The sequence below is a fragment of the Sinocyclocheilus anshuiensis genome, unplaced genomic scaffold, assembly GCF_001515605.1.
Source record: "Sinocyclocheilus anshuiensis isolate Anshui unplaced genomic scaffold, SAMN03320099.WGS_v1.1 scaffold29, whole genome shotgun sequence".
NCBI classification, from domain to species: Eukaryota; Metazoa; Chordata; class Actinopteri; order Cypriniformes; family Cyprinidae; genus Sinocyclocheilus; species Sinocyclocheilus anshuiensis.
This window is the reverse complement of record NW_015539835.1, coordinates 1,013,392-1,027,501: the sequence shown is the minus strand read 5'-3', so window position 1 is coordinate 1,027,501 and position 14,110 is coordinate 1,013,392. Positions and strand designations below refer to the sequence as shown.

General features: G+C 35.9%; 2 protein-coding genes across 2 annotated transcripts; one reads left to right on the top strand and one right to left on the bottom strand.

Moving 5' to 3' along the window:
• Window positions 1-3,223: 3,223 nt before the first annotated feature.
• rangrf (RAN guanine nucleotide release factor) lies at window positions 3,224-7,889 on the top strand. The gene is made up of 6 exons (XM_016480613.1): window positions 3,224-3,296; window positions 4,801-4,879; window positions 5,174-5,290; window positions 5,676-5,838; window positions 6,129-6,223; window positions 6,975-7,889. Exons 2-6 carry the CDS (start codon window positions 4,815-4,817, stop codon window positions 7,084-7,086), a joined length of 552 nt encoding a protein of 183 aa, XP_016336099.1. The 5' UTR covers window positions 3,224-3,296; window positions 4,801-4,814; the 3' UTR covers window positions 7,087-7,889.
• Window positions 7,890-9,302: 1,413 nt separating this feature from the next.
• Window positions 9,303-12,951, bottom strand: slc25a35 (solute carrier family 25 member 35). The gene is made up of 5 exons (XM_016480612.1): window positions 12,297-12,951; window positions 11,739-11,804; window positions 11,297-11,449; window positions 9,841-9,975; window positions 9,303-9,749 (listed from the first exon to the last, which is right to left on the bottom strand). The coding sequence occupies exons 1-5, from the start codon at window positions 12,666-12,668 to the stop codon at window positions 9,579-9,581; spliced, it is 897 nt and encodes a 298-aa protein (XP_016336098.1). The 5' UTR covers window positions 12,669-12,951; the 3' UTR covers window positions 9,303-9,578.
• Between the last annotated feature and the right edge of the window lie 1,159 nt (window positions 12,952-14,110).

The window sequence follows — 14,110 nt, the reverse complement described above, 5'->3', positions numbered from 1 at the left end:
AAAACAGCAATAAATAGCAATATCAATGAACCATAAAAAAGAAAAAGAGCAGTTTCAACAACAAAAAAAAGTGTGTAGACAGTGATAAGCTATTCTGAATAAGTGAGTTTTGAGTTTAGCTTTGAATTGGGATAACGAATCTAAGTTTTTGAGTGAACTATGCATTTAAGATGGAAAAAACATATGCTAGAAGTGACGTGTAGTAACCCTTACTCAGAATTTGTGCTCTGCATGCATTTAACTCATCCAAATGCACACACAGCAGTGATCAATTAGGTGCCTTGCTCAAATGCACCTCAGTTGGGGGTATTGAAGGTGGAAGAGAGCACTGTTCATTCCTACAACCTTCATTTCCTGCCAGTACTGAGAATCAAACCCACAACCTTCAGGTTATATATCAAACACTCAAACCATAAATGTGACTGCCTAATGGTCAGATTGGCCTTTAAATGAGAAGGCTACTATCAAACAACTCAACCAGGTTCCTAACTTTATATTCTTAGTCATCATCTTAGACTTGACGGAACATTCTAGGTTATTGCATGTGAAGGTTTTTGGTCCAATAATTACAATTTAGCAATAGAAAGTTACTAGTTATCCAATTTTTAATATCAACTATGCATTCCATTAGTTTTGCAGTTGTGTGTTTTGTCAGGCCTCAAAGAAATATAGAGCTGAGTATCATCAGTATCATCAGCAAAACACTGAAAACCAACTCAGTGTTTCTTAATTATAAGATCAAAATGTACTCCTACAAAGTGATAATGGTCAGAAACAAATTGAACCATGCCATTGCAATTCCACCAGTGGATTTTTTTAAACATAATTTTCGAGCCTGTCCTAAAGAATATTGTGGTTGATACTATCAAAGGCAATAAAATGCCGAATACAAGCACAGCATCAGTTTCTGACTTAGCTGATGCTTGTGTCTGAATGGGAGTGAATCCTTACACAGACTTACACAGCAGAGTGGAAGCTGGGAAACACCAACAATGGGAAGAATTAATGCTGGGAGAGTTTTGAAATGAAATCTTTTGCAATCACATATATGTGCTGTGCTCAGGGTACTGTTGGCCATATGGTGTAACACAGAGTAGTCTAACTAGCTACATAACCCATAAATATACCTTAATTTTGGCGTCCTCTTCTATATTTCTAAACAAGAATTATTCAGGTCAAGCTAATTTTCAAGTTATCAGGTTAACCCAGCGAATACCTGTAGAGGTACTAGCAGGTACGACCGGATTTAGCACATGTTCTTTAAGAGGTTCAGAGGTGGGAACTATCTTATTGTGGAGATTGAGAGCAGGGTGCTAAACGAGAGACATGAGGAGAGAGACAGGGGAAGATAAAGTGGGATAATTAGGCCAATTGAGGTTTGACCTGTGACATGGCATCTGTTCCGGAAAACTAAAATAATGACTTCATGTCTTTGTAGTGCATCTGGATGTTCCATCAGTTTATTAGCAACAGCAAAAGCTCACAATCCTAAAAAAAAAAAATTCTGAACCTTTGGCCAGAGTGAACAGGGTCTAACTGTGAATGTGTAGGCAGGCTGTAAGAACATTGTTTGGTGTAGAGTGTTTGATGCTTGGCCTTATAATTTGGCTAAAACTGTCTAATAGATCAAATAGACTAAGGACATGCGCATAAGCGCCTCCTTCGTAAGCAGACGATGGTGCTACTGTATTCTGCATAATACAGAAGATCTATCTAATCATTTTTTTAAGTTGACTTTAAAACCTTTGTAGGTTATGTAATACATTGTCATGTTTGACATTTCATATATCTTATTAGGGTAACATTAAACTCACACAGGTGTGAATTTGAAATAATTTCACTACTTTGAGTGAATGTTGTCATTTTGTCAACATTCGCAATTTATAATAGAATTATATTTAATTAGCAATTAAATAGCAATTTATAATAGAATTATTCTATTAGATGTTTCTTCATTTTATACTTCTCTAATATAAATGCTTTGAACAAAAATGTTTTCTTGGTACGTTGTTTTACTAATGTCCTCAAACTCACCTTCAGTGTCATTAGTCTTTTGTAAAATCCCCTTAACTAACAAAAGTCAGTTCCTTAATTCAACTTCCAGGAAGTGACAGATTTTTTGGATTGAAACAACAGCCCAAAAATATTTAAATATAAGCAACGGATCTGATGTTCTATGTATTTAGTGGGTTTGTGTCACTATAAAACACTTTTATGTTTGATAAAACTGGTATTTTCAGAATCAGAATTTTAAAAGTTGATGACTTTGATGTTGACACTGTCATGTATTTTCCCCAATATAGATTTCACAATACTCATTTAGTCTTTTTGTCATTTTATATGTTAGAGGGCTCAGAAGCTACAACAGAAATGGCCCTGTTTCTGCAAAATATTTTTATATAAACAAAAATATTTTTGTTTATGGACGTATGTGTATGCATGGTAAAGGCAGGTTGAAACAGAAGGAGACTGCCACTTACAATATAAGACGTGTCAAAACAATTATGTTGGGAAGTTCTAATTAAATATGATGAGAAAGGCAAAGGCTTGTGTTTTATGTTTCATTACTATGCTCTTGCCAAATTCATGTCAGATTTTATGTGCAGGAAGTATGTTTCATTTCCACATTATGTTTTATGAACTGAATCCTGATGATGTCTCCTATCCACATAAGGGACAGGACTGCCTGGTGAGTGGCAGACAGGTGAGTGTTTAGAAGATGGAAACAGGTATGAAAATGTTGTCTGTGTACAGTGTTACTCTCCTACTGTTAACTGCCCCTCTCCAATATAGCACTTGGAATTCCAGTTAAGTGATTTGTTAAGACAATTCATGTTATCTATTATTTATTTGTTCTAAGCAGTTAACCTTTGCCTCAGTTGCAGCTCTGCTGCACACACTGGGCTTCTCTAAACCAGCTTAATTAAATTAATCCTTGGAACTATTATAACATATGCCTTAATATAAAAATGTCATATTTTTAATCATAAATGTGGTCAAATGTGTCCAAACATTTATACAAGTATACAATAATACCCTTCATGTTTATCTAAATATAAGCATTATATGCATTTTTAGCATCATCAATATACATTTAGATATTGTGTAATGGCGCTAAATAATTGCTTCTCCTTCACAGAAATATAACATTGTCAAATAAATTCACTCAAATTCATACATTATCCCATAATTTCAAGTTGATATTTTGTTATACGCCACTAGAGGGCACACTTGACCTCAATTTACATCACATCCGGTACCAGTTGATGGAGGGAAGTCAGCGCGGTTGGTCACTCGTGAGTCTTTTGGAGGGTTTATGTTTAAAGTATTGATACGGTCTAATTGTATTGTATGTTGAAGTCATAGGTTTATGTTCCTTTGTGATGAAATTACGATGTGTTCAATGAAGAATTTAACGTTGTGTTGAAGATTTTAAAAATGTTGTTTAATTGAAAGCACATAGATAATACATGGCCAGTAAGGGTGACCCAAACACCGTCGCTGCTAAAGGCAGTCTCGCTGCATTTTGGGTAAAAACGGCGGAATTATATAATGGGTGCTTCTCAAACGGAAGGACGCATTCAGTGTTGCCAACTAATTTTCAGGGAAAGTTGCTAAAGGCAGGTTGACTAAAAGATGGTAAAAGTAGCTAAATGACGTTATGATGTCATCGGACGACGACGTCATTATGTAACCATAATGAGGCAAAACTACGTCATTGCGTAAATCTCAGGAAAAATATGATTTGAAATTATTTTTGTTGGTACAAATCTCAATTATAAATCGATTTTAGGTATTGCTGAACTTCTGATTTCAGAAAGTAGAAAAGTTCTGTCAACAGAAGTAAATTAATCAAATAATATTCCTAATAATAAAATAATATATAAAAAAATTAATTAAAACAATTTCAAACAAAGTTGAAAGCTGGACATGATTTGATCTCTAACAATCCAGAGCCGTTCAACAGCTCTGAGTGTATCATAAATGAACAATTGTTATTGAATTGCAACTAGCAACTTGATTCACATGTGATGTGTGTACTGCTAGTCACCTCTCTCCAACTCTACAGGCTGGCTAGATGTTCAGTGGTTTCTTCTTTTTGAGTAATTTAAATTTGTTGCTAGGCGCTTTTTGAAAAAAAAAAAAAAAAAGCTGCTAGAGTAGTCTGAACCTAGCTAAACCTAGCAACAAAATTGTTAAGTTGGCAATACTGGACACATTCTTGTAAGGCTCGATATCTAGGGTGCCTCGTCATAAAGCTCCGTCGAAGGATGTCGCAATTTGAAGGATCCTAGTTGGTAATCTTTGTTTCGTGTCCTTCATTTGGTCTGCTTTGATGGATGCAACATGTGTATCCTTCACGCCCTTTACTCAGCCCACAATCCTTTTCCAAGTTTCAGAGGTGAAGGCATTGTTTGTTTGTTTTTTTGTTATGAATGAATGAATCACATAATTCTAAACTGAGTGTAATGCGAACCACTGGGAGACCACATACGTTGTCATTACCTGTACTGCATTAATAGAAAGTCAGTTAATAAGCCATACACACTTACTAGACCGTCTCATTCTAATGTTTAATGCCAAGAAGGACTCTAGCCTTGAAGCCTGGGTCTGAAGGACGCAAGGAGCACACATTACTTTAAGGTGCCAGACAGGTTTAAAAAAAAATATATATATATAGAAGGAGACCCGGGCTGCATTGTCTGTTCATTCACATGCATCTATCAGATTAGCAGCTGTCTCCGGGAAGGCAGGTTTTGAAAAATTTTACTCCCTCTCTAAATGGCTTTATCATTGCAGTGGTGAGCACAGCTATGGCCCGGCCTCTGCTTGGCGGTGCATTATCAGCTGTTATTCCCCCCAGTGCCCAGGATATCAGGTAATTATATACAAATGTAAAAAAAAAAAAACATGTACAGAAACAGCTAGCGTAGTACTATGTACACCTGTCACAAAACGTCTGTTTTATGTTAATAAGTCAGTTGCTTGGACAGCCCACAGTTGACTAGCAACAAATGAATTATGTTATTTTGCAGAATCACAGTTGTTCCATTGAGGTTGCCGCCATTTACAAATCCACCCTTGTGTTGTGCATGTTGTTTGCTTTAATAAAGCTCAAGTTTAACTGATTTGTATATTAAAAACCTGTCATTCTCTTCCCCATTGTCTGCAGTGAACTGAGACAGATCCCTGATAATCAAGAAGTGTTTGCTCACGCTCGGACAGATCAGAGTATTATCATTGAACTGCTGGAGTACCAAAGCCAAGTGCAAGATGCTGACGCAGCCAGGTAACATGTGGTCTCTTAACAGAACAACAAGTCTTGGCATACATCTTCTGTGTGATTGCTTGTTCATAACAAAGGTACAAAACAAATAATAAAAGCTAGGTAGATTTAATTTGTAAAAAAATAATAATAATAATAATAAAAAAAAAGCACACACAGAAGTCGTGAAATGACACCATTACAGATTTCAAAAGGTCAGACAGGTTTAGGTTTGAACTCCAACCTGCCTGCAGCAGTTAACATTGGGGCTTATTTCTCAGTGTGTGCTTTTATATATAAATTATAACACATAAGTCCATTGCAAGAATGGAAATAAATTATTAAATTACTTCATAATAGGAATACACAGGTATGAATAACCTTGTTTTTCTGGTTCGTGTTGTAATAGGTATCACTTTGAGGACGTGGCCGCAAGTAACAAGGCGGTAGAGAACGGCTCCTGGGAAGTCAGAGGGGTGGAGCAGGTCCCTCAGTCAGAGCTAACAATGCAGGAATGCAGCTCTGCCTGGCTACTGTCGGGAGCTCAGCTGGTCTCTAAATTCAATGAGGAGGTGTGTCTTTATTACATTGCATTTGCAGTGGAAATGTTAATGTGCCCCAGACAACACTGAAGCCAGCGAACATAATTATTTAGCCAAAAACAAAGGTTCTAAATCAAGCACTGTGTAAAAACAACTGTCCAATAAAAAAAGGAAAAGGCCATACATACAGCAGAATATTAATTAAGACGATTAATCAGTTGGACATGGTTAATCTTCAGTATGCTTAAAACCAACAGCATTTAACTTTCTAGTTATTCATTTTTGTTCCTTTCATCAGCTTACATTATATTTGTTTGTAGGCCAAGAACACTGTGAATATTCACCTGTGCTTGTTTCGTCTGCCGCAGTACACCACTGACATCTTAGTGACGTTTAACGATCCTGTTTGTATCAAGTGAGTTGGTTAAATATATAGAAAGTCAAACCGGTCCCACTTTATATTAAGTGGACCTAATACCTGTGTACTTTTTGGTAAAGAAAGTGTTACACTTTATATTAAGTAAACAATTCCTATGGATTTACCATGTAATTACTCTGATGTTACACAGCAGCGGCCAGTAAGTTAGGCTTTACATATAAATTGTGGTTGGTGTCCAGAATGTTACACTTTATATTAAGTGGACAGTTCCTGAGGAGTTACCATTTAAGTACACTGGTATTACAGTGATACACCAACTCCACCAACTTGAGATCCAACTCTTCCCACTTTACATATCCCTAAACCTACTCATCTCCACCCACTGGATCAAATGGTTCCAATTACTCTTATACATATTGTTGTTACAAAATGTAGTTATATGTGTCCCGTTACACATTTGTACTTACACAAACCATTCAGGGGGTTGTTACATGTGTGTAGTTACAGAAATATTACAGCTGTACATACTATGTACCAATGTGTACTTACACTGTGGTTACATACTACGTACACATCTAGTTACTATGTAAGTAAACAGGTATTAGGGCCACTTAATATAAGTGGGACCGTTAAACCAATATTTTTTTTCCCCATACACTGGATGATTACCCTGATGATTTAAATGGAATTATAAAGTTTATACTTATGGTGTTAATAGATGTTGAAATGTAATCAAGATCCTAATATGTATAGAGCAAGAGGTTTGATGTTAAATCTTCTCTCTCAGTCCCCTCAGCAGCAGTGCCGTTGAAAATGTGGCTGCTATACCATGGACACTACAGGACTTCAAAGGTGTTCTGCAGTCATTCTGTTTACTTGACCCTGGAGTGTTCGGGTAGATGCTTCACGTACACATTTAAATGCAGTTGGTTTCCATTAAAAAGCTTTTTTTTCCAGAGGCTTTTACAGTTATGCCTTTACAGTGACTGAACAGATTAAAAAACGTTAACAGGTTAAACAGGCTAAAACACAGCTAGAAAGCTAGAGCCTCTATAAAATATTTTTTTCCTTGAAGTGAAAAAAAGGTTAGAAAAAAAGACAAGGCTTAGCATTTGTCTGATTCATAAGTGAGGATGTACAAATATAGAATCTTGAGTTATTGGTAAAAAGCAAAAATAAAAAAAAATTTATAATAAGAAAACATTGTCTTCCTGAAACTGACTCACATTTGAAATCCAGTGTTTACTCAACTTGCTGCATATTTAGTTCCGTAAAATTTCTCTGGAGTTTTCTTGTGGTTCTCTTAAATGTTTGCAGTCATCATTGTCTTTTGTTTGCAGATTCAAACATCTCCATTACCTGACCACAAACCTAATGTTTAACAACTTAACTGACACTCTATGTTGAAACTCAGGTTTTCCTGAGTTACTCTGAAATGTAAGACACTTTCACTCACTTATCTTTAACTTGCCTATCATTCTGAAAGAGTGTAAGCACTATTAAGAAATGTATAATTTTTGGGCCTTTATTTAAAAAATAGCACAATCAGAACCTTTCCCAACAAGGTTGTAAATGATAAACCTATAGGTACAGGGATCAAAATGAAAACAAAATGTATTTTGATGCAAGTAGAATATGCCCATAGTTAATCTGATGAACTACACTTGTAAACCTATAGAAAACTGTCTTCATAAATCCATTAAAAATTACATTGGGACCAGATGATTAACAGTAAAAAAAAAAGGTTTAGGCTTATTTCCTTAATGCCACTTGTTGGTTTGATTAATACAATGACATTCAGACATTTCTAAATGTGAATAAAGTGTCCAAAAAACTTTTAATCTGAGATTATCAGTAGTGTATTTGTACTTAAAAGACAACATATTGCAGTGTTAATGTCATGTATATAGACAACACAAGTCATTCTTTTAAAAATAGTTTATTCTCAAATTATTTATTATCTTATGTTACAAACCCATTATGTACCTATATAATTTAAATCTCTCAGTAAATAATTTAATGTTACATTAGTTTCTCTAAAGCATCAAACAGCTCATTCAGTACAGCACATGTAATGTAAGGCAAATGGTGACCATTATTCGGTCCCCCATAATAGTCTTATTCTCCTAATTGTCTTATTGTCCTAATATTCTTTGCAAATTATGTCATGTTCTCAAAGAATATTTAAGAACATGACATGAAACTGTTAATTGTACAACCAAAAGTGATAAGGTTTATATCAGTTGCTTTGTAAATTTATGTTCCACCCAAGGAACCAACATTGAAACAAAGTAGACATTCTTACATTAAAGGCATTGGCAAACAAGACACAAAAAAAGGTTGAGAAAATGCTATTGTTATTTTTTAACCAGTCAGATGGAGTGCAACTTCATTCCAACTCCTAACTACGCAAAAGTAAGTCTTTGTCCTTCCAAACATGATTAATAATTATAGTTGTCAATGTCAAAGTCAAAGAAAAAAAACAAATGGAAAAAAACAGTTGTGTTACAGTCGTTCTACACAATCTCTGTGTGAGAACTAAACATTTACAGTACATAATGTGATTAATAGTAGAGTAAAATACATTTGTTCAACCATGTGATTCTGATGCAGCGGATTACATTTATTCTTTAGGAAAGGGTCAAAAGTAAAAAAAATAAAAAATAAGTGTATTTTTTTAAAACGATGATTTAAAAATGAATGACAAAATAATTTTGTGCAAAACTGCTTCCTTATGCTATCAAGTAAGTATCTTTCCCAAGATGCAAAACTTCAGAAAAAAAATGTGATGAAGTCATCCTGAACTGTAATATGGTTAATAAGTTGGTACTACTTTGTAGTTGTAGCAAATTAATCATTCAATTAACAATCAACATCCTTGGAACATGTGAAGCCAATCAGAACCAGGAATTCACTAACTTAATTTGCATAATTAAACAGAAGTGTACATGTGTTCTGCCTCTATAAAACCATATGCATATTCACTGGAGTGTGTTTGTATAACAACATGATCAAGTAAATATTCCATCCTGCTACATAAAGTACATTCTAATTGTAATTAGAATTTAATATTTTAAATATTAAAAGTATTTATTTTTATTTGAAAAAATGATCATTCCAGTCCTGGCTACCTAAATCTTCTAGTGGAAGGCTGCCATATGAATGCTTAATAAAATAATGTTTTAATAAAAAATATATATTTGGTATGTAGTAACTATTTTATAAAAGTAATGAGCACTCTGCTGCACGTTGTGTCTAATGACACCTTTTAGCTGTGACTATATTCACAATATAGCAAGCACCTTTCATACCTTAGTGCTCGATTGCTTCTTTAATTACCAAATCAGGGAAACACTATTGATATTTTGCTGTTGCAGGCAATAGCGAGACGCTAACCGTAGCTATGGTACAAAGTGCGCAACTCATTCCAGAAAAGTAGGGAAAGGATGGTATGAGGTCCGATGCGGAAGTAGGAGGCTCCGAGACCTTTATACAAACCAGACATGCCTTCCTTCTTCAACGTCTTAGAGAAACAGTCCACAAAACCTCGGTACAATATGCCCTGCAGGAGAAAAGTACAGAGAAAGAGATTAATGCCTTTTTTTACCAGCTTTATCAATTTCAACAATGATGACAGCTTGGTAGGAGATCACCTTGCCCACATGGTCCACAGGCTGGTTGTAGAGTCGAGTGCTGACCACATCAAAAGGAGTCATAGCTAATACAACCACTACACTACTGATCATACCAGCACTCAGAGCTATTAACCAGCTGCCCTCAGAGAACACCTACAAATACAGAAAAAACAACACAGATTACTAACTAAACATGTCACTGTATTGAGACTGTACTTCTACAGTTAAAGGTATAGATTTCCCAAAAATGGCAGTTCTGTCATCATGTACTCATGCTGCTTTCCTGCCACACTTCCTTTCCACTCTTCTATGAACTGATGATGTTGATAAAACTGTACCTGTTATGTTATTCAGGTGATTTCAGGTGCAGTTTGTTTTTGTAGATTTGTAACACCTATGGAATCTTTTTTTTTTTTTAATTCTGAGATCATTCTCAGAAAGCCCAATAATACTTTTATATACAGTATTTATACAAAAAATGTATAAAGCAAACTATAACAGTTTCTCATGACTTTCGAATAGAATACCAATACCTTCTATTCATTTGTTGGTCTTTGTCACAAAAATGACAAACACCTAAATATTGATCTTTATTTTGTATTTAGATCATTTTATTGTGCTGCATTAAGCAATCTATTTTTGCCATTTCCTAATGGTTAAACTATAGGTGGGTGTATTCATATTCAATTCCCTTTGCTTTATAAATTACCAGTAACTAAAATATGAAAATCCCTAGTAGTAGTAAGATCAAGCAAGTGTTAAATTAACTGTAGCATTAAGCCCAATGCCCTAAATACAAGGTTTGCTTAAAACATGTCTTTCCATTGTTGACATATTTTCTTTTAAAACAGGAAGATGTGGCAGGACATGTCAAAGGGCATGCTAGTAGTTTACTGTAGAACACCATTATTATCTACAATATTTCTAGTCACAGCAGGTGTTTTGAGGTGGGGGGAGGGGATTTATTGAATAAAAATATGTATATGCCCATGGAAACAAGCCATTAATAGTCTTGGTCCATTTTCCATGAAAAGAAAGATGCGTTTATATCTGTGTATTACCTTTTACCTTTTAATGTTTGTTTTGTCAACTTTTATTAGTGTACCAACATATTGATAACCTCAAAGCTAACACACACTAATGACTAAAAGACAAAACGTTTGATTTAATGGGGTCCAAGGCTAAATGGACATCTCTAATAAGATGTGTTAAATGATAAAAATATAAAAAAGCAGATTAACTAAAACACTGGCCTCTGTACTGTCCTACACAGACATATTATGACTGAGTTGGATCGCTAAGGCTAAGTTACTCAGACAGTGTTTTGAAACTGATAGTCATATTTATTAACAGGTGTTGATCTCAACAGTTTATGGGAAAAGCTTAACTAGTGTCTGTAAGAACAGGTGTCAACCCTCTCTTTCTATTCTCAGTGTGAATAACTCCCAGCTGAAGTGAAATATCCTATGCTCACCTGTAGGTCAGTGACCAGCTCTTTAGAGGCAGAGAAAGTAGAGAGCTGAGCAGCTGACCCCACACTGACCCTTGGGACTGCCGCACTTGCACCCCTCCACAAACCCAGAATTCCATGCTGTTTGTGGATGGCCAATAGAGCATGCATCATTCCCTGACACAAAGAAAAAGCAAAGATATGTAAAAGAAATGTATAACAAACAGTCGCAGTGTGATTTTAGATTCAAACTGGTTCCTGTTATGCAAACAAAACCACACTTTGTACATTAATTGTACATTACCACAAATGTGATGGGATCTAACATAAACAAAAAAAATTAAAAAAACTCCACAACCCTAGGATCAGTCAACTTGAAGATCAAAGTTCTCAAGTCACATTCAAAGAAAAAAATAATAAATCTGATGTCATGTTAGATGATTATGTGAGGTGACCATTAACTTACCCTGTGCTTATACTGGTGTCCAACTGCAATAGAGGAAGTGGATTGAGACTGGAGATGTGTTTTTACCTGAAGGAAATAATAAATGGAAAGTGAGAAAGTGGTTAAACAGCTGGTAAACTAAAGCCACTTGGTGCTTTTTGTCCATTTTGGACCTTGGCAGTATAAATAATCTACTTTCAGTGAATGGAACCCAAAAGCAACTATTTCTGAATATACTGAAATATTTATAAATAATCACATGTTTTATAACTTTGTTATAATAACCATACAATAATTTATAATAATATATTTTCTCCTAATTATAGAGTACATTAGTCTGTTTACGGTTGCTAAGCGACGAGGGAACTTGGAGCAATAAAATAAAATTCATGATGTAGGTCACAGATCTGCGTATAGCGGCTATTTTAAAGGCGTTCCACCATTGTGCTCTCTTTGTAATTGACAGCTCTACTTTACGCGTTGATGATATTCAGAGTGACCGCACTGGCCGACCGCACTAAACACGTGCTTAAATCAGTCGTTTACTAGACAGAAACAGAGACAATTCTCGGTACTCACCAGGTAAATCGGGCTCCCCATTACAGCGCCCACCACACCGGCAATGGCCCCGGACACTATGCTCTTGGTAGCGCTGACCCTTCCGTCCGTGTGAATGTAGCCCAAGGCCTCGATGATGGCGTAAGACCCCAGCCGGACCCCATTCATAAAAAACTGATAAACCAACCCGGGGACCAAACCTTTCTGAAGACCAGCCAGTCCGTCTATTTTGCCTATCGTGTAAAAGGCGTGAAACACATTTCTATAATACACTTGGTAGGTTCCTCGGCTTTTCAGCTCTCCTTGCAATTGCATTCGAGTTTTGACCACCTCCAGAGGGTTTGTGAAAAAGCAGGCGCCACACGCAGCGGCTCCGCCGAGAACGAAATCCATGTTTCAATCGCGGAATTCCCGGAAACAGGTGATGTACAAGCTCTTTGATTTCACTTTAAACAATAAACTCTAGGCCTACTTTTTTTAGCAGCCAGCGAATAAAAGAGCTTATTATTAATGCATTTGCTAAGTTAACTGACAAATACTTTTACAATGTCATTTTTCTACAGTTACAGTAAGAAGCAGACGCGTATCTTCTGTAATCCTCCTCCCAGTCATGCGATGCTCGTGGAAATTTAGCTGAGTATGAATGTCATGCTGCATTCGCCGGGGCGCGTCCTTCATCCCGGCCCGACCTCTTAACCAATCAAAACAGAGACATTGCCCCAGCCTTTGTTACATGTCCTCTGATTGGACGGTTGTGAATAACGTCAAGTGACACCTTCAGGCAGTTGATGTGCACCCCTACTGTGTTATTACCATAGACTGTATAAAGGTTATTACACAAAGCTTCACCGTGTAAAGAATATAAGGTAACGGTTACGCTTAATTTTACAATGTTCTTGTTACATATACTTAATAACAGTAAATTACACATAATTACAAGAAACCAACCCTAAACTAAACCTTAATCCTATGTACATGCTGTTATTTAATATTACTCAGGAGTTCTACTTATTTGTGTTACACTGTAACAAGGGTATGTTAAAATAGTGTAACATTGTTAATTATCAATGTTTAATAAATGTGAAATAGTAATGCTAATGTATAAAAAGATAAATTACTGTGAAAACAACAAAAGTAACTAATAACAAGTTTATTGCCAGCTTGTAATGTTACCAACCTATAAATGTATCACAGTTATGCACATTCCTGGGACTTCGGTTCAAGCTAACAGCAACTCACCGCACTTTCCTGCAAGAGGGTCTAGCTGCAGCCTTGCACTTGCACTCTCAGACGTGCACTCTCAGGCTTGCATTCTCAGACACTTGCGCTTCCGCTAGCGACGTCACTTGCAGTCTTTTATTTATTTATTTTTTGTTCTATTTATTGATTACTTTTTGTTTGAATCTCTCAACATTTTACAACAGTAGCCAGGTGGTGAAGACAAGAAAAAAGAAACTAAATTACGAAGTCACTTGCAATCGCCACTTGCACTCTCCGATACCTGCGACGTCACTTGCAATGGACACAAATGGTGCGTGTTGCCAATGGAGACAAGAAGCTGTGGTGGTGATTAAACGATTAAAACTAATTTTATACTATAACGTACAGGGTCCTGCAAGAAAAAGACAAGACCCGCAAATCCGTCGCCACAGAACAGCAGAATATGAACGCAATGCACAAAGTCTCTCGTTAAGTGTTTTCCTCCTGTAGAAAAACATAAACACTTAATATGGCTTAATGTATTAAGATATATTAAGTTAAATTAAAAGATCAAATTCGATATATAGTTATTATTGAATGTACTACAAGGCAAACAGATGGCTATGAACACAATG